This window comes from Ostrinia furnacalis, unplaced genomic scaffold (assembly GCF_004193835.3).
Source record: "Ostrinia furnacalis isolate ACB-3 unplaced genomic scaffold, ASM419383v2 OfSCF1649, whole genome shotgun sequence".
Taxonomy (NCBI): domain Eukaryota; kingdom Metazoa; phylum Arthropoda; class Insecta; order Lepidoptera; family Crambidae; genus Ostrinia; species Ostrinia furnacalis.
The window spans coordinates 258,542-277,734 of record NW_021131888.1 but is presented as its reverse complement, the minus strand read 5'-3'; the positions used below and the strand labels follow the sequence as shown (position 1 = coordinate 277,734).

Genomic DNA, 19,193 nt, shown 5'->3' with positions numbered 1-19,193 from the left:
AACTAAACTAATTCCTGACTGCGGCGCTGGAGGTGAAGTATTTTTTATTTTGTAAATAGTTTTTACAACTAAAATTATTTAATGTTTTACCTATAAAACTAAAAATATTTTTCTTCGAGTGCCTCTTATTCACGCAAAAACTTTTGGACCGATTTTGTTGAAACTACAGTGTTTAACACAATTCTTAAAAAAGAAATCTTAGAATGACCGAAACTTCACTTTACGAGGACGAAGTTGTGCCAAAAAGTGCAAAAGCTATTATTTTCCTTATTTGTGTTGATATTCTCGTCCTTATCGTTAAAAACTGCAATAATAAAAATTAAAATCAATTTTATCGTTACTTATTCGCAGTTACACAGACAGACTTAACGAGCTGTGCTTACTGCGACTGTGTCAGTGAGTGTAGACCGTGCTTTATATTAAAACGTTCCGTTCCACCACATACACTGTAACTGTATCACAGGCAGGAAAATCGTTTTGCCAGCAGGCTAAATAAAAATTATTCCATGGTATTTCTCTAAGAACTTAAAAAAAAAGTAAAACTGTCAAGAATTTTGTTGACGAAAGTTTTGTGCAATTTTCGGATTTCCTCTTGTTTTAGTGAAAATATTGTATTGAAATGTATTTAAATATACAGCCATTTAAAATATTCATTCATCAGTGACTAGTTTCTGCTGAACAATGGCTTTAAAACTCGATTTTGAGGCATTATGCCGTACTTGTTTGTGTAGTGATAATCTCCATCCTATATTTCTAAATGCTACAAAATCTACGCGATATTCTATCGCAATTGACATGATAGCTGGACTGAAGGTTAATATACACTCGCTTATTTATTAATCGTATGTGAAAGAGCAGTATAACATTATGTATTTTATTATGATTATTGGTACTTACGAACGCGGAAGTTCTATTGTTATTATGCGCGATAAATGTAAATAAACGATTTATATTACATTAAATCCCCTGACGTATGAATTCTAATCGTGTATTAAATAAATTCTAAAGGCGTAGTTACAATATTTTGCTTTTTTCATACTTTTTTTTAATAATGAAGAAAGATTCGTGTTTTCCAATAGATTTTGAAATGTGACGTCACATAAATTTGGACCCCTCACCCCCTTGTCACACAATGTCACACTTCGTCGACCCCCTCCCTCCCCCTTGTGTAATTTATGGATGCCCCCCTAATGTTTGAAGAGATAATATGAAACTGGTACCAGTGATAAATTGTTTTTTTTTTATTTATAAGCCTTGTATTTAATTTATTACTTATTTTTAATTCAGGTTTAGTTTATTTAATTAAGTAGTTTAATGCCCGTTATCAACAGTAATCCCTAATTTTCAAGTGACCAGGTAACACTTAACAAGAATTTTGTTTTCATAGGGTTAAACTACTTAAAAATTAGGGATTGATGATGAAAACAGGCATAATATTATTATTTTATTTATTTAAGTGATAAATTGTAAGAGTCTAGTTTGTTGTGATAACATTAGTATAGGTTTTTGAAAATAAATTTAAAGCTTTTACATAGATTTTCTTCCTAACTCTATTATTAAAATTTCCAGGTTGAAATGAACGATGGGCTGCCTCAAAAAATATGTATGACTTGCATAAAAAATCTAAACAGTGCCATTAACTTCCGTAAGCAATGCAAGGATGCGGAGACGCAACTTTTGCAAGCGAAGACTGAATCGGAAAGCATTTTATTTGTTCCTGAAGTAACGATGGAAGAAAAAGGTGATGAAGAAGAAATAGGAGAAGATATGAATGAATCGATGGAGTTGGATAATGATTGTGATGATGATAGACCGATTAATGATTTTGAAAATGAAACAGTGGTAAACGATGAAGGAAATGATACGGTACCGATCAATAGTAGAGAAGAGATAAAAGAAAGGAAGATATTGAAACGTAAAAAAATTAATGCTGACGGACCTTTATGCAAAATTTTAAATAAAGTAGACAAAAATCAAAGAGTCAATTGTAATATCTGTCAGAAAGAGTTGTCCATTAGGTATGTTGTTATTTTGAATTTATATTCTTACTAGCTTTCTGCCCGCGGCTTCACCCGCGTGAAATTTTGTCTGTCACAGAAAAACTTTATCGCGCGCGTCCCTGTTTCAAAAACCGGGATAAAAACTATCCTATGTCCTTTCAATCGGTTCAGTGGTTTAGGTGTCAAAGCAAGACAGACAGAGTTATTTTCGCATTTATAATATTCTAGTATAGATTTGAGAATCATACATACAGTTACATAGGCGCGGTGGAATTATGTCTCATCGCCATCTGATGGTTGAAGACTGCCACTAGTTTGCAGTGAGGCGTCAATAGATGTCGCCATATTAGGGGGCGTCCATTAATTACGTGAGATGTTTAGGGGGGGGAGGGGGTCAAGAAAAACCTCACTAAATCTCACGTAGGGGAGAGGGGGGTCTCGACAAATATCACGTAATTTTTTCAGCAAGAAAAAACTGGGTTATTTTTAATTAAAAAAAAATATATTTTAAGATGATAATGATAAATTATTCAATTTTTTATTTTAAACCGTCTAAACATGAAAGAAATTAGAAGAAACGGTTTTTTTATATTAAATCCTAATCGAAGCATAGTGTTGACGATGGCCACCAAGAGTAGATACTAGGTAGCTAGATCTACGTATTTATGTTTCTTGAGATATATCATGTAACTAAAATAATTATTAATAACCNTATGGGGGTTATTTGCCAACAACCCACCATATATTTTACTCGGAATCCTATTCCGATTCTTAATCGTTAAGATTATTGTTAGGCAGTTCGAGTCAGGAAATAAAGGTAGGAAGAACACGGTGGAAGGAAGAATGTTATTAGCGGATTGGAAATTATATTTAACAACAGGAATAGCAAGGGATTGATTAGGATACAATAGCAATAAAATTATTTAAATCTTAAGAGCAAAGCGATCGCGGAAGAAGTGTCACGACGACATATTTCAAATCTCTTCAACGGCGAAGAGTGAGCGGAGATAGGTGACCGGCGTTGAAGCGAGACGGCAGCATACGTCTTCACGGGTGTGCGAGTGACGCAGACGTATTGTGACGGCCGCAGCACGCATGCGCCAACCATTCGGTCACGTTCAGTCAAGTCGGGGTTGGCCCAATCTCACAAGCGGAAGCGGATCGCTCCGAAATCTAAGCCGGTGNTCCCCCTTAGGCCAAAATGCCCACCACTTAACCCTTACTTAGTTTAGAATGCCCCTTCAATTCAAGGCAAAAATGTCCCCTGAGCCAGAATGTCCCCCTTAGACTAAAATGCCTCCCCCTGTGGCCAAAATGCCCCTTACTTAGTTCTAAATGCCCCTTCAAGGCCAAGAAACCTGTTAAGGTAACTATGTAATATGAAAACTAACTCAGGTGCCTGAATGTCCCCCTTAGGCCAAAATGCCCACCACTTAACCCTTACTTAGTTTAGAATGCCCCTTCAATTCAAGGCAAAAATGTCCCCTGAGCCAGAATGTCCCCCTTAGACTAAAATGCCTCCCCCTGTGGCCAAAATGCCCCTTACTTAGTTCTAAATGCCCCTTCAAGGCCAAGGGGCCATCCCTCCTACTTTAGCCAATACTTTAGGCATGGGAGCGGCACGGGAGGGGTTTTTGTGACGTCAAACGTCAGCGAGACTACAGACTCCATCAGATTTGTATGCTCTGTCACATCCCAACTAATATTATAAATGCGAAAGTAACTCTGTCTGTCTGTCTGTCTGTTACGCTTTCCCGCTTAAACCTCGCAACCGATTTTGATGAAATTTGGCATAGAGATAGTTTGAGTCCCGGGAAAGAACATAGGATAGTTTTTATCCCGGTTTTTGAAACAGGGACGCGCGCGATAAAGTTTTTCTGTGACAGACAAAATTCCACGCGGGCGAAGCCGCGGGCGGAAAGCTAGTTATAATATGAAATTTTAATCATTCGCGTTACATTTCAACTAAAATAAAAAGACACGGGTCTAAACGCGACATTTATGAATGAGTTACATTATGCACTCACGGCTTGTCGTTTCGGCTGCTATGCTGCAGCCGTGGTCACAAACAGACTCGCGATTCGTAATAAATGTCGCGTTAAGACCCGTGCCTCTCCATTTTAGTTATAACTAGCTGACCCGGCGAACTCTGTTCCGCCTTAATGGCAATAAATAAGCAGACTTTTTTTTTAATTTCGAACGGGATTAAAAGTATCCTATGTCCTTCTCCTGGCTCTAAACTACCTCCCTGACAATTTTCAGCTAAATCGGTTCAGCCGTTCTTGAGTTATAAGTGGAGTAACTAACACGACTTTCTTTTATATATATAGATAGATATAGATAGATATGGAACACCAACAATACATAAAATCATGATTTCTCAATTCCAGTGCGACCAGTGCCCCTCCAGCTTCAAATCGAACAACAGTCTGTTAACCCACAAGCAGACCTGCCACAGCGACCGAAGCTACGTATGTCTGGTGTGCGCGCGCGCCTACCGCTGCCGGCACTACGCCGTCAAGCACAGCCGCGCCGTGCACCGGCTGAGGGGGCCGCCGCCTATCGCTAGGGGGGACCTAGGGAGCGTAGGGGGGAGCCTAGAGACTAATGCATAAGACACTCTTGCTCCCTTTGAAAAAAATCTAAAATTGGACCATAAATACACTCAAATTGCCCCCCCCCCCCTTAATACACACAAATTGATCATTTAGTCGCCCTCCCCCGCCCCCAAACCCCATAAGAAACTGAAGTGTCTTTAACCCCCCACGCGGCCCCACCCCTTTTGAAATAAACCCACCTTCAAAACACTCAAATTGGTCTTTTCTTCCAGCTCCCAACTCCCAAAAGAAACTTAAGTGACTTTAACCCCTTAAAAGAAACCTTAGTGTCTATAAACCCCTCAAAACACTCAAAATTAGTTCTCCAGCCCCCCCTCCTCTTCAAAAAGTCCAAAATGAGTCCATAAGCCCTTTATAATACCCCCCAAACCTACTCAAACTGGTCCATAGCCCCTAACGATCCAAACTCAAGTCACAGCTCGCCACAGCGACCGAAGCTACGTGTGCCTGGTGTGCGCGCGCGCCTACCGCTGCCGGCACTACGCCGTCAAGCACAGCCGCGCCGTGCACCGGCTGAGGGGCCCGCCGCCTATCGCTAGGGGGGACCTAGGCAGAGTAGGGGAGACCCTAGAGACTGCTACATAAGACACTAACCAAACCCCCTCAAATACACTGAAATTGGTCATTTGGTCGCCCTCCCCCGCCCCCAAACCCCAAAAGATACTTAATTGTGTTTAACCCCCCACCCCCCTTGAAATAAACCCCCCTACAAAACACCAAAATTGGTCTTTTCTTCCCCAAAAACCCCATAAGAAACTGAAGTGTCTTTAATCCTCCTTGAAAGAAACCTCTAAGTGTCTAAAACCCCCTCGTAGTAACACTTAAATTAGTCTAAGCCCCCTCTCCCCTTGAAAAATACACTCAAATTGGTCATTTAGCTCCCCCTCTGACCCCAAAAGAAACTTAAGTGTCTTTAACCCCCCATGAAAGTAACCTTAGTGTCTAATGTTCGACCCTTGGAATCTGTTCCAAATCATAATTTAAATTACATCGTAAGACAATAGAGGATAACTCTGGCATACAAAATTCGNCCGGACCCAGTCAGTTCCGCGTTTTCTCCTCAACAAGCTACAACACCAAGCTCTCGCCACTGCTCCGAGGAACCGGTCACAGTCTCAACCACAACCGAGTTATTATTTCTGCGCTCCCCGCCCCCTTCGTCTCGCTCTCCCGCTCGCGCTGCACCCCGCATCGCGCCGTGTCGGCGTACGGTATTCAGGGTCCGCACAGGGTTGCTACCCCATACCGTCCGGCACAGATAGAGTTTACAGGAAACAGGCTTGGCTACGTACAAACATTCGGAATCTTCGAACTGTTTCAGCGATGCATTTAAGGCTATATTCAGATGGCAAAATTTTGACGCGCGTTTTCAAATCGCGCGACTAAAGCCTGGTCCGTGAGCACGTAGAATCCCGTCCAATGACCCCAAGCTGCCCATCCTTGTCGCTCGCACGTAATTATGTTGCTGTCGCGCTCGCACACTCACTGCGGGCGCGCGTCGCTCAGTCGCGACAGCAATATAATTACGCGCGAGCAATAAGGATGGGTAGCTTGGGGTCATTGGATGGGATTCTACGTGCTCACGGACCAGGCTTTAGACATCGTAGTACTTACATACAACCGATCACATGAGCGCGCGTTAACGCGCGTCAGCGAGCGTTGACGCGGCGCTCAGAGAAAAAGTCTAGACGCAGGCGATCGCGCGTTGACAGCTATGTAACGTCCGTTGACTGTACAGTTGAGCGCGCGCTTCCATCGCAATAGCTTCTTCCATGTCCATCTTCTAAGCTCTATTGAAACAGACTGACGAGCTCCTTGCAACGCGCGTTAGCGCTTGTCATATGAACTCTTTATAAATTTAATTCCACCTTGACCTGCGTTAACGCGCGTTACATGTGAACATAGCCTAATTCGGCCATTTTGTGAAAAGTTCTTTGGATTCTCAAAAGTTTTAATATGCCTGTAGTCTAAGCTGGGTTGCACCATCTTACTTTAACTTTAACAAACGTCAAAATTCCGTCGTACTTCATACAAAACACATTGGTTATCGTTAAAGTTACGTTTAAAGTTTGGTGGTGCAACTCAGCCTAAGCCTTTGATTTTATTTTAAATGTTATTGAGTTGGCGATCTATAACGTCGGCTGCCAAATACATAACCTAGTAGGATGTGTTTTTCTTTTGTTTTCTTGCATGATACCGTAACTCAAAAATACTAAGGCTGAATTGCAACACCTTATTTTACACGTAACAATAACAGGCCCTTTTTGTATGGATTTTGACAGATTTTTGACGTTTTGTCAAAGTTAAAGTAAGATGGTGCAACTCAGCCTAAGGGATTATTTATTTATAGTAAAGGTATAGAATTCAATTCTAACTTGCCTTACCTGGTGATTGGTGTACCTACCTACCAAACTACCATAATAGCGCGATTTAACTGTACTAGAAGCAGCTAGCTCTCTTAGTTTGGGGCTAGGTAATTCATGTGATTACAAATTAAATTGATTTTATTTCTATAACATTGTAAAGTTTCATACTAAGGCTTTAGTCGGTCCGTGAGCACGTAGAATTTTGACCAATGCTCGCACACTTACTGCGGGTGCCAGTCGCACAGTCGCGACAGCAACATAATTACGCGCGAGCGATAAGGATGGGTAGCTAGGGGTCATTGGACAAAATTCTACGTGCTCACGGACCAGACTATAGTAGTAGATTTTACATCGACCTTAAACACGCTCCTGTGTATTGTATGTACCCACTGGTCTAAAGTATTAAATGTAAATACTCTTTATTAAATTAGGGTAAACTGCCAGTCATTGGACAATTAAGAAAGTTATTGGACAGTTATTTACTGAATTAAAAATAGCATTTCTGTTTCAACAACTGAGAGATTCCGACTGATGGAGATAAAAGGGCATTTTTTTGAAGGAATATTCATTGTATTTGAAGGAATATTCATTTTAAGAAAATTCAAGGGTTGTTTTGTCCAATGACTGTCGGTCCAATTATCCTATATCTTATTAATATAATCTTAAAAATAACTTGAAATTAGTATTGAACAATAAAACTTGATTAGCCAGGTGAACCGGTGAAATCAATCAATCAAATCCGACAATTTTGTATTTCGACTCGAACCATGACGGATTCCAGTCCTGGTATTGAATTGTTTTGGAAATTCTTGATCAAGTTTATTGTAAATTGAAATTTCATTAATGAAAGTTGTGGAGATTTAGTTAACAATATTTGATATTGAATTTTAGAATACAACCAGTAAGTTTCTAAGTTTTGTTTAGAGAACAAAGTGTTTAGATAAACCCAACATAGGATTTTAAAACCAAAATAAATATACACATTCTTAAAAATAAATAAATAAATAATAAGAAACTTAGTCGAATAAAAGACAAACAATTAGGTACCTACCTACCGCGATATAGTTACTATATTAACACAATTCGATTGCAAGTCATTAATTCTAAAAACTTTTGTATTTTTCCATCGTAAACTCCCAAAACACAGAAATTATTAGCTAAAAAAGTCAAGTAATTTTCTATCATTTATTCCAACAAACTTTGTGGAAACTTCACCGTAATATTAAAGTTAAAATAAACTGTTTACTTCTCACATTCACGGGTATAATTTACCATAGTTTGATGAAAATAAGTTTGCTTTCCTGGTGCAATATAAAACAGTATGAAAGTTTTGCTAGAAGACCTATGTTAGTGAGCCTTCTTTGAAACTAAATATTGTATTCACGGATGGGCAGCGTTCGGGAAGCTTCGCCATATACTCACGTCCGAAATACCGCAGTGTCTCAAGTCGAAAGTATTTGACCAATGCGTGTTGCCAGTGATGGTCTACGGATCCGAGACGTGGTCGCTTACTATAATGGGCCTCATAAGAAGGCTCAAGGTCACCCAAAGGGCGATGGAGCGGGCTATGCTCGGAGTTTCCCTTCGTGATCGAATCAGAAATGAGGAGATCCGCAGGAGAACCAAAGTAACCGACATAGCTCGCAGAATTGCTAAAATCAAGTGGCAGTGGGCGGGGCACATAGCTCGTAGAGACGATGGCCGTTGGGGCAGGAAAGTTCTCGAGTGGCGACCACGGGCTGGAAGACGTAGCGTGGGCAGGCCTCCTACTAGGTGGACCGACGATCTGGTAAAGGTCGCGGGAAGAGCCTGGATGCGGGCAGCGCAGGACCGTTCATTGTGGAAAACCTTGGGGGAGGCCTTTGTCCAGCAGTGGACGTCATTTGGCTGAAACGAACGAACGAACGATTGTATTCACAAGAGAAATTATTTTAACTTTTGCTTGGTAAACGATGCTCACAGGCGTCTCTACAAATAAAAGAGAGAGAAAGAAAGAAATAGGAACTACTAAAAATCATAACCCTCCTTTTGCTTTGCCGTAGTCGGGTAAAAAAGTAAAACACTACTCAAAATTCTTTGGTCAAGTGCGCTCTTATTTCTCGAGACGTAATTTTAACACTGACCCGATATCTAAGTAGTTGGTATTGTTGATCGAAGGGTACTATCTAATTCTGTCTTTCTTTCTTCAATCACAATCACAATTTTACTCAAAAAGTTGTGATTGTGATTAAACTCGACTGAAATAGAAACAAAACTATTTAAGAATCACGAATGAAAATAGGTTTACTCCAATCAAGTCGACATTTTCAGTTTGTAAGATTTCCAAATAGGGTCTCGCCCAGACAGAAGTTCAAACACGAATCGAGCTGATTTGATACAATAAAAATAGATTATTTTACTGATTTTATTTCGCGTAGGATGAATTATATTTTGAATTTCGGCGAATTCCTAATACCGTCGACAATCCAGTCGAAAATGTCGTCAACAAAAAGTTGGCGCAAAGTTTTTCATATTGTTATGTAGAATTTATGGCAAACAATAATAATTTGTAAAGACATCAGCTATTTTGGTAACATGAAGGCGTTTTGTTTATTTTTGGAAGATTTCGTTGAAAAGAATATGAATAACTTCATAATATCTGTACACGTGGCTCTACTTGTCAAAAACTTTCCAAACGTTTCGGAATCTCATTCAATCTCGAAAAATAAGCTCATCATTTAGCCATGAAGTAATTACTTTTGAAACACAATTATAGAATACAGAAAATACTTAGTACTAACAATAATATGAAACGGGCGTGAAAAGCCAGCTTTATGTAGCAAACATCTTTGTCTTGTCTGTCATCTCCACTCACTAAACGCACACATTTACCCAACTGCGAAAGTAAGGCCCAAATAAATGATTTTCTCGGTTAATGAAGGTCCAATGTGGCAGCTAGAAACTTAGATAATTCATCATTAAACCCAGTTCGTACAGTGACTGCCACGAAAAAGCCCCTAAATAAGACAAAGGCTTGAATAACTTCAGCAAAATCATGGTTATAATTCTAGAAAACCAAATAGCTGGAAGACCTTTCTAGTTAAGTGTGATTTGCATTATGACATTGCGGGTCACTACTTTTGGTGGAAGTCGTCGCATGATTCATGCCATGATAGAGAGTTCCTTTGAGCCGATGAAAATAAAATCATTTGTAGAGCAGTGAGTCTGTTTCGGTTGACACCAATTTTTTTTGTTAATTATATTTAACTAGCTGACCCGGCGAACTTTGTTCCGCCTTAATGGCAATAAATAAGCAGACTTTTTTTTAATTTCGAACGGGATAAAAAGTATCCTATGTCCTTCTCCTGGCTCTAAACTACCTCCCGGACAATTTTCAGCTAAATCGGTTCAGCCGTTCTTGAGTTATAAGCGAAGTAACTAACACGACTTTCTTTTATATATATAGATAATAATCTTAATTTAAATAACTCAAAGGTGACTGACTGACTGACTGACATAGCATATTCAACGCACAGCCCAAACCACTAGACGGATCGGGCTGAAATTTGGCATGCTAGACGTAGATGTTATGACGTAGGCATCCGCTAATAAAGGATTTTACGAAATTCCACCCCTAAGGAGTTAAAACGGGATCCACGCGTACGAAGTCGCGGGTGACCGCTAGTTATATATTGGATAATTAGATAACATGACATAAATACTAAACCATGGATAGAGCAGAGATTGGGGATTTCCTTTTTTCCAAGTTTCCAAATAACTCACTTTTTATAAAAATCTTATACTAAACGGCCCAAATGTGTTCATCTTTCCTTGACATCCACTGTACACTAGTTTTACTGTCCCGACACAAACCACTTGTTACAAGTTGTTGGGAGTTGCGATGAAATATATCTGATGCTGACTTTCTTTTTATTTGAGAAACGGCAAAAACTAGTCCCTACGGCCATTTAGACGGATGGTGTTTTGTTGAAGTTATTTATTAATAAATAAATAATGTTACTGAGAATGATGAAGTGGAATAATCAGTAGGTACTAAGTCCAGTTTTTGCCTACCAATGTTTATGCTTATAAAAGCAATTCAATAATTATAACCTAGTTGATTTTAAAATTCATCAAAATCTGTTCAGTAGGTTTGCGTGGACGAGTAACAAATATATATTACTAATCGTCACAATTGGGCTGCAAACCCGCAGGCCAAAAGTTAGTTAGGTATACACAATAACTTAAAAAGGAACATTTCAAAATTTTAATATTATTATTTTATTAAACACTAGCTTTTCGCCCGCGGCTTCGCGCGCGTGGACTACATTATCTACATATTTTACGAAACCCTATTTTTTTCTAAAATAAAATTTAGCTTGTGTTACTCGTGGATAATGTAGCTTTCGAATGGTGAAATAATTTTTAAAAACGGTCCAGTAGTTTTTGAGCCTATTCATTACAACCAAACAAACAAACAAAGTTTTCCTCTTTATAATATTAGTGTAGATTATTACTACAATAACTTAATTAGTTCAGTGGAAGGTAATTTTCACAAAGTAGGTCTTTTCATTTATAAAGTTTCGAAGTCGGTTTCATCATCTGAAAAAAAAATGAATAGGTAATATTTGTTTTTTCTTTGACAATCCGTCTGGCCAGCGCGTGGAGTGTGAAAGCCAAATCCTCCATTTATTTTGACTCTGGTAAAGTAAGCAAGGGACACTAAATGACCCAATGATGATGATAATGATGACATGTTTAAATGCAAAAAGTAAAGAAAATGCGGCGTGGTTGCATAATACAAAACAAATGTTAATGCAGTGTAAAAAAAAGAATGGTTCAAGGTAAAAATAAAATTTCTTTAGTTTTAAGTAATTGATAAGGTTTATAGGGTATTCGTTATTAGAATTAATTAGTTACTCGTAATTGTGTTAATGTTTAAAAATATTACTTACATCCATCAGCTTCAACCACCTCTAGCACCCTCTAGGCTCACCGCATTCTGTAATAAATAAAAATATTTGTAAATAAAAAAAAAGCGCTGGATGCAGGCCGCTACCAACCGTGCGATGTGGAAGTCATTGGGGGAGGCCTATGTTCAGCAGTGGACGTCCTGTGGCTGTAATGATGATGATGATGATGAAATAAAAAAATATGTCAACTATTTATACCTGTTTATTTTATTAATTAATTCTGAAGGAACCTTCAAATAGCTCATATTAATACATTTTATTTATTTATACTTCAATGCCAAAAATATTAACATTAGGCGAACTTAAAACTTTTATAAATTAAATTAGACATTAACACTATAGAACTGACGGCCGATGGGGCAGCAAGGTTCTGGAGTGGAGGCCGCTACCAACCGTACGATGTGGAAGTCATTGGGGGCGGCCTATGTTCAGCAGTGGACGTCCTATGGCTGAAATGATGATGATGATTAACACTATAGGCTATGCCATTCTAATTGTCCTGAACAAAGGCACAGACGCGTCGCTATTTACAAAAATAAAATCTACGTACCATCACATAAACAAATAAGAGGATCAGAAAAACAAAAGCCAACGCTCCCGATTGCCACATGTTAAATAAATAAATCCTTATTAATTTTTTCACGAATAATTGACTGAACTCCACTGCCAAAATACGCAAGTTTAACAAATGACTAACGTTTTATACTTTAATCGTTTAATAGCCAAGTGTTACGGCGACACAATAAAAGAATTCCAATGTGTCAATTTAGATAATATTATGCATGTTCATTAGTGTTGTTGTCTATAAGACCTTGTCACTTATTATTATGGTAATTATATGAAACTAGCGGCCGCCCGCGAATTTGTACGCGTGGATCCCATTTTACCCCCATAAGGGTTGAATTTTGCAAAATACCGTCTTAGTGATCACCTACGTCCTAAAAGGAACCCCATGCAAAATTTGAGACATGCACTTGTAGTTTCTGAGATTTCGTGATGAGTGAGTGAGTCAGTCAGTGACCAATCGCTTTTATAGATATTGGTTTTATTTGAATACCACGAATTTTGCTTGTCATTAAATTGTTTCTTGTAATAGCTTTCATTTAGCATATCTGCTTACTTAAGTATATTTTTCTCAGAATTGTTATATTGTGCGTAGGTACCTACTGGAGGAAGATTTTGACTCTACAGATGATTTCATATTGTTTCTTTGAGGTTAGATATTATTTTATTTTATTGTTAGGTAAACAAACAGCATTCTATAACACACGTAAGTTATACATATAAATATTATAAAAATACTCACAAAAGCTTAACTATTCGAATATTATTATACAAAAACATGTCTTATTGATTCATTGTAGTTTTTATCGATAGGTACTTCTTCCACTTTAACTGGTGCAACACTAAACATCTTTTATCCTAACGACAGTTTAATGAAGTGTCCGTTATACGAAGAACTGGAGCAAGGTTTGGTAATTAACTGATTTGTAATGAGGTTAATTAGGTGATTTGCTCATCTTTTCCACAATATGTAAGGCGTGTCGTTATTTCTTTGACGATACTGTAATTAGGGGGAAATATTTATTAACTAATTTCTTCCCGTGGCTTTTCCCGCACGGATTAGTTATTGGTTAAATTAACAAGCCTTAACTATTTGAATAAGTTATATTATAAACTATAATTTCGGCCGTTTGGTGTAGTGTGTCCCGGGTTCGATTCCCGGTCGGACAGAAATTGAAATGATGAATTTTAATGTCTGTGATGGGGCTGGGTGTAACAAAGTATAATAGGTAATTATGTGTGTATTTACAAAAAAAAGTATCTAAGTTTGTTTATATCCGTTGTCTAGTACCCATAGTACCTACAAGCTTTGCTTAATTTGGGACTAGAAGCGTAGTTTAAAATGTCCGGGGATATTTATTATTTATATTATAATCAGTATAAAGTTTCGTCAAAAACTGCAGGACGGATTTTGATGAAACTTTATAATGTTAGCTATCTCTTTATCTAAAATGCCACAGTATTAAGCTTGATGTGTTGTAGTCTGTACAAGATTTAAGTAACTGAAATTTTAACACTTAGGTACATCATGGGAAGAGTCTACCTATATTAAAATGATGCCAGTGATTTAAATTTCACCCTATAATATACGAGTATTATGCGATTCATTAAACGTTCTTTTCAATCAGTATCTCAGATTTAATCGAGTTGAAGGTCTTATGTCTTATCCAATTCCATCCTTTCAATAAATCCGAATTATTTCGTAAATGAATCTCCAGCACCGCGAGTTTTAATTGAACCTTTTGTTTTATGATGTCCATTGCAAATAAATAATCGAAAAAGTTCAAGCTGAGTTAGATTTTGATTGTTTTGGTATAGAGAAGCAATTTAAATGTCATAACGAAGAGCGATTGTGTTTTGTTTAGAATGAGGTGTGATTATTGGTGTGTGATTACTTAAAATTAAATTGCAATTATAAAAGAGCTCTAATTATTTTATTTAAAGTTTATGTTTGTATACTCGTAACATTATGAAAACTAGTTGGTTTCTTACTAGGGATTCCGTTCCAAAAATGATAATACCAGCTCTATCTTTCTACCTAAATACCTATTATGTTTAAATTTTTCAAAGAAACATATTTTGGTGTAATTCATTGTATTTATAAGTACTCGTAAGTACGCAGTCACACCACATAACTGAAAATATTTATTTACTTACAAAGGGTGGTGATACTCACTTTTAACACTCAATATCACATCCAATTGATGGCCGATGGGGCAGCAAGGTTCGGGAGTGGAAGAACGTCCACCCACAAGATGAACCGACGACCTCGTAAAGGTAGCAGGAAGGTGCTGGATGCAAGCCGCTACCAACCAGCCATTGTGGAAATCATTGGAGGAGGCCAGTGGACGTCCTATGGCTGAAATGATAAATGATTATCTTATCCCCTAACTAAGACAAAAGACTGTTGATAATGCTATACTACCAGTTTTTAATGCATACTTTATTTAGCTGATATCTTGTACAGTCGAGTTGATATTCAGGGCATTGCTAAGCGCAGGTGTGCTAACATTCAATTTAGATAAGAGAGTACTTGGAAGCTATCTGAAATGGAGTGTTTGGATGTAACGACGAGTTTGGCTTTAAAAAGCTAAAAAACGCGAATGTTTCCTTTTTTAAACTCTAATCCTTTTGGAACTTTTCAATTTTAAAGTTCTTAGGTGGTTTTAGTGCTAGACCATTTTAGTAGATAGTCTGGATACGGAATGAACACGATTCGATAACAAAACCCTTCTAGCATAATGTTATTAAGCTTCAAATCGAAAATAAAATATAAAAGTATAATCCCACAGATATGGATAGATGCAGTATGTGAAAAAATTTGTATGAAGCCGAGCGTGCCACTTTTTAAACGTCATTAGTGTCATTTTAGCGAATTTTAGTGATTGCCGCAACGTAAAAATAATCGTATCATCGTACTGTGTGCCTACCATGAGTTTACGTTAGGTGAGCTCGCTAGCGAATAAGTCAAAAAATTCTATGAAGATCTTATTTCTTGAAAGTAGCCACTAGGGGCGCTGCACAATATGTCATACATTTAAATGTCATTTTTTTACGCAGTCGCTAGCGAGGCACACAGGCACACAGCATTCACAAAGTCATCGAAAGATATCGTGTGACTCGATTTGACATTTAATTAATTCCGATAAAACTGATAATTTGTTAAATACAAAAATCTAAAACATCTTTATTTACCTTTTTAAATAAATCAATTCTTAGAAATCGTCAAATCTCGTTATTTTTTTACCCTACCAGCGTTTCAAGACATAAATTTGTCAAGTGCATGAATACATGGATCAGTGTATGTCTTACTGTTATGAGTAAGTACGGTTCCTTGGGATCGGTATGAGTGCACCACATACAGGGACCATGGTTTTAACTCTTAAGAGTACATCGCAGGATATGTATTAAAAACAATGCTACTTTATTCTAATTAATTATTTGTTACTTGTGCTGTTAATTATAATTCTCAATCCGTAAATAATTTCTTCTTTCTACCGTGTTCGTACTACTGTCCTCGTAAAATCATCGTAACCGATTGTTGTAATCGGATTACATGAACATCACTCGACCATGTATGTCCATTTGGACATATCGGAATGGCACGCTTTGACGATCAACTTGCTGTATCTACTCTAATCCATATCTGTGGNTTGTTAGGCAAACAAACAGCATTCTATAACACACATAAGTTATACATATAAATATTATAAAAATACTCACAAAAGCTTAACTATTCGAATATTATTATACAAAAACATGTCTTATTGATTCATTGTAGTTTTTATCGATACTTCTTCTACTTTAACTGGTGCAACACTAAACATCTTTTATCCTAACGACAGTTTAATGAAGAGTGTCCGTTATACGGAGAACTGGAGCAAGGTTTGGTAATTAACTGCTTTGTAATGAGGTTAATTAGGTGATTTGCTCATCTTTTCCACAATATGTAAGGCGTGTCGTTATTTCTTTGACGCTACTGTAATTAGGGGGACATATTTATTAACTAACTTCTTCCCGTGGCTTTGCCCGCACGGATTAGTTATTGGTTAAATTAACAAGCCTTAACTATGTGAATAAGTAATATTATAATCATTATAAATTGTTTTTTTTATCCACAACGAGGAAGCTCTTGGCCTGTATCTCACCTGATGGTAAGTGACGATCAGGCTGAAGGTGGAAGCGAGCTTCACCCGGAATCCTCAACGGAGGAACTGGCTATCTTACTGGTTATCTGACGGAACACAACAATGCTGTTAACATTGTTGTTATGGCGACAGACTTAGGTAAGATGGTGCTAGCCTAGCTAGCTAGCTAGCTAGCCAGGCGGACTTAGAACAAGCCCTACCACCAACCAAACCGAACAGAAAAATCTGCCTCCGCTGGGAATCGAACCCGGGACCTCTGCGTCTGAAGCAGGTGGTCTTACCAATAGACCTAAGAGGCGGTTAAAAAGCGGTGGGTTTCATCAAAGACTGCAGGAATGATTTTGATAAAACTTTATAATGTTAGCTTATCTAAGATTAATGTACTGTCGTCTGTACAAGGTTTGATTTATTGAAATTTTAACTCATTGGATTTATCATATATTTTTGGAATGTACTTTGTATCATAGGTAGAGTCTACCTATATTAAAAGGATGCCAATCATTTAAATTTCACCCTGTAATATACGAGTATTATAGGTACGATTCATTAAACGTTCTTTTCAATCAGTATCTCAGATTTAATCGAGTTGAAGGTCTTATGTCTTATCCAATTCCATCCTCTCAATAAATCCGAATTATTTCGTAAATGAATTTCCAGCACCGCGAGTTTTAATTGAACCTTTTGTTTTATTATGTCCATTGCAAATAAATAATCGAAAAAGTTCAAGCTGAGTTAGATTTTGATTGTTTTGTTGTAGAGAAGCAATTTAAATGTCATAACAAAGAGCGATTGTGTTTTGTTTAGAATGAGGTGTGATTATTGGTGTGTGATTACTTTAAAATAAAATTGCAAATAAAAAAGAGCTCTAATAATTTTATTTAAAGTTTATGTTTGTATACTCGTAACATTATGAAAACTAGTTGGTTCCTAACTAGGGATTCCGTTCCAAAAAGGATAATATCAGCTCTATCTTTCTATCTAAATATTATGTTTAAATTTTGCAAGAAACATATTTTGGTGTAATTCATTGTATTTATAAGTACTCGTAAGTGCGCAGTCACACCACATAACTGAAAATATATATTAACTTACGTAGAGTGGTGACACTCACTTTTAACACTCAATATTACCTTATCCAATTTACGGCCGATGGGGCAGCAAAGTTCTGGAGTGGAGTCCACGTACCGGAAAGCGCAGCGTAGGACGTCCACCCACAAGCTGGACCGACGACCTCATAAAGAAGGTGCTGGATGCAAGCCGCCACCAACCAGCCATTGTGGAAATCATTGGGGAGGCCTATGTTCAGCAGTGGACGTCCTATGGCTGAAATGATGGCGATGATAATGATTATAAAATCTTATCCCATAAGACAAAATACTGTCGATATTGCTATACCACCAGTTTAATGCATACTTTATTTAGCTGATATCTTGTACAGTCGAGTTGATATTCAGGGCATTGCTAAGCGCAGGTGTGCTAACATTCAATTTAGATAAGAGAGTACTTGGAAGCTATCTGAAACGGAGTGTTTGGATGTAACGACGAGTTTAGCTGTAAAAAGCTAAAAAAGCAAATGTTTCCTTTTTTAATCAACTCTAATCCTTTTGGAACTTTTCAATTTTAAAGTTCTTAGGTGTTTTTAGTGCTAGACCATTTTAGTAGATAGTCTGGATACGGAATGAACACGATTCGATAACACAACCCTTCTAGCATGATGTTATTAAGCTTCAAATCGAAAATAAAATATAAAAGTATAATCCACTACCCATTGTCAAAAATACCTAGAGGAAAGCTGATGAAAAGCAGTTTCCCAGATTGCAACGTATCATTAAGAAAAGTATTTTTAAATTGATAGTTTTTACCTACATTTCCCTTTAAAAGAACTGAAGTTTGTCTACGTTAAGTATGTTGTTAATTTAATTTTCAGTACCACAACTCATGGCAAAACCTCTACAATCAGCATTTAAGACAAAGTCTGTAACTTCTAGTCCCTCACTCATAACACTTGAGGCGTGTAATAAGTTTTGAACTTGAGAGGATCACCAGGCAAGCCGTACTTTTCTTTCAGGACCTCGTAAATTTCGCTGAAACACCATTACGGGGCTTGTAAGCTCGTAACGCGTAACTGAAGATAACCATTAAATCTTTTAGGTACCTCTTACAGGAAATTATGCCTTAAATGCATAGCCTATGTAGACACGAGGATTTTTCATTAAATATTTACGCGTGTAATGTGATAGGAGACTAAGAAAAACACTTAAAAACTACAACTGTCATAAAAAACTAAAACAAATGATAGTTTAAAGGCTTTCATAAGGACTAGACTATGCTATCAGTGTGCTTACCATGAGTTTACGTTACGTGTGCTCGCTAGCGTCTGCGTAAAAAAATACATTAAATGTGTGACAGATTGTACAGCGCCCGTAGCGGCTACTTTCAAGAACTTAAGTCTTCATAGATTTTTTGAGGTACTCGCTAGCGAGCACACCTAACGTAAACTCATGGTAAGCACACAGATAATAAAGGTAAGACAAAACTTTAACTA

General features: G+C 37.5%; 1 protein-coding gene across 1 annotated transcript in view; it reads left to right on the top strand.

Annotated features, from left to right (window-relative positions):
* Positions 1–552: 552 nt before the first annotated feature.
* The window catches only part of LOC114353312 (zinc finger protein 62 homolog), a 35,727-nt gene continuing 17,086 nt past the window's right edge, over positions 553–19,193 (top strand). Inside the window, exons 1-2 of the mRNA XM_028305255.1 lie at positions 553–813; positions 1,570–2,018. Coding sequence (XP_028161056.1) covers positions 682–813; positions 1,570–2,018 — 581 coding nt within the window. The 5' untranslated portion in view covers positions 553–681. The remainder of the gene's footprint in view (positions 814–1,569; positions 2,019–19,193) is intronic.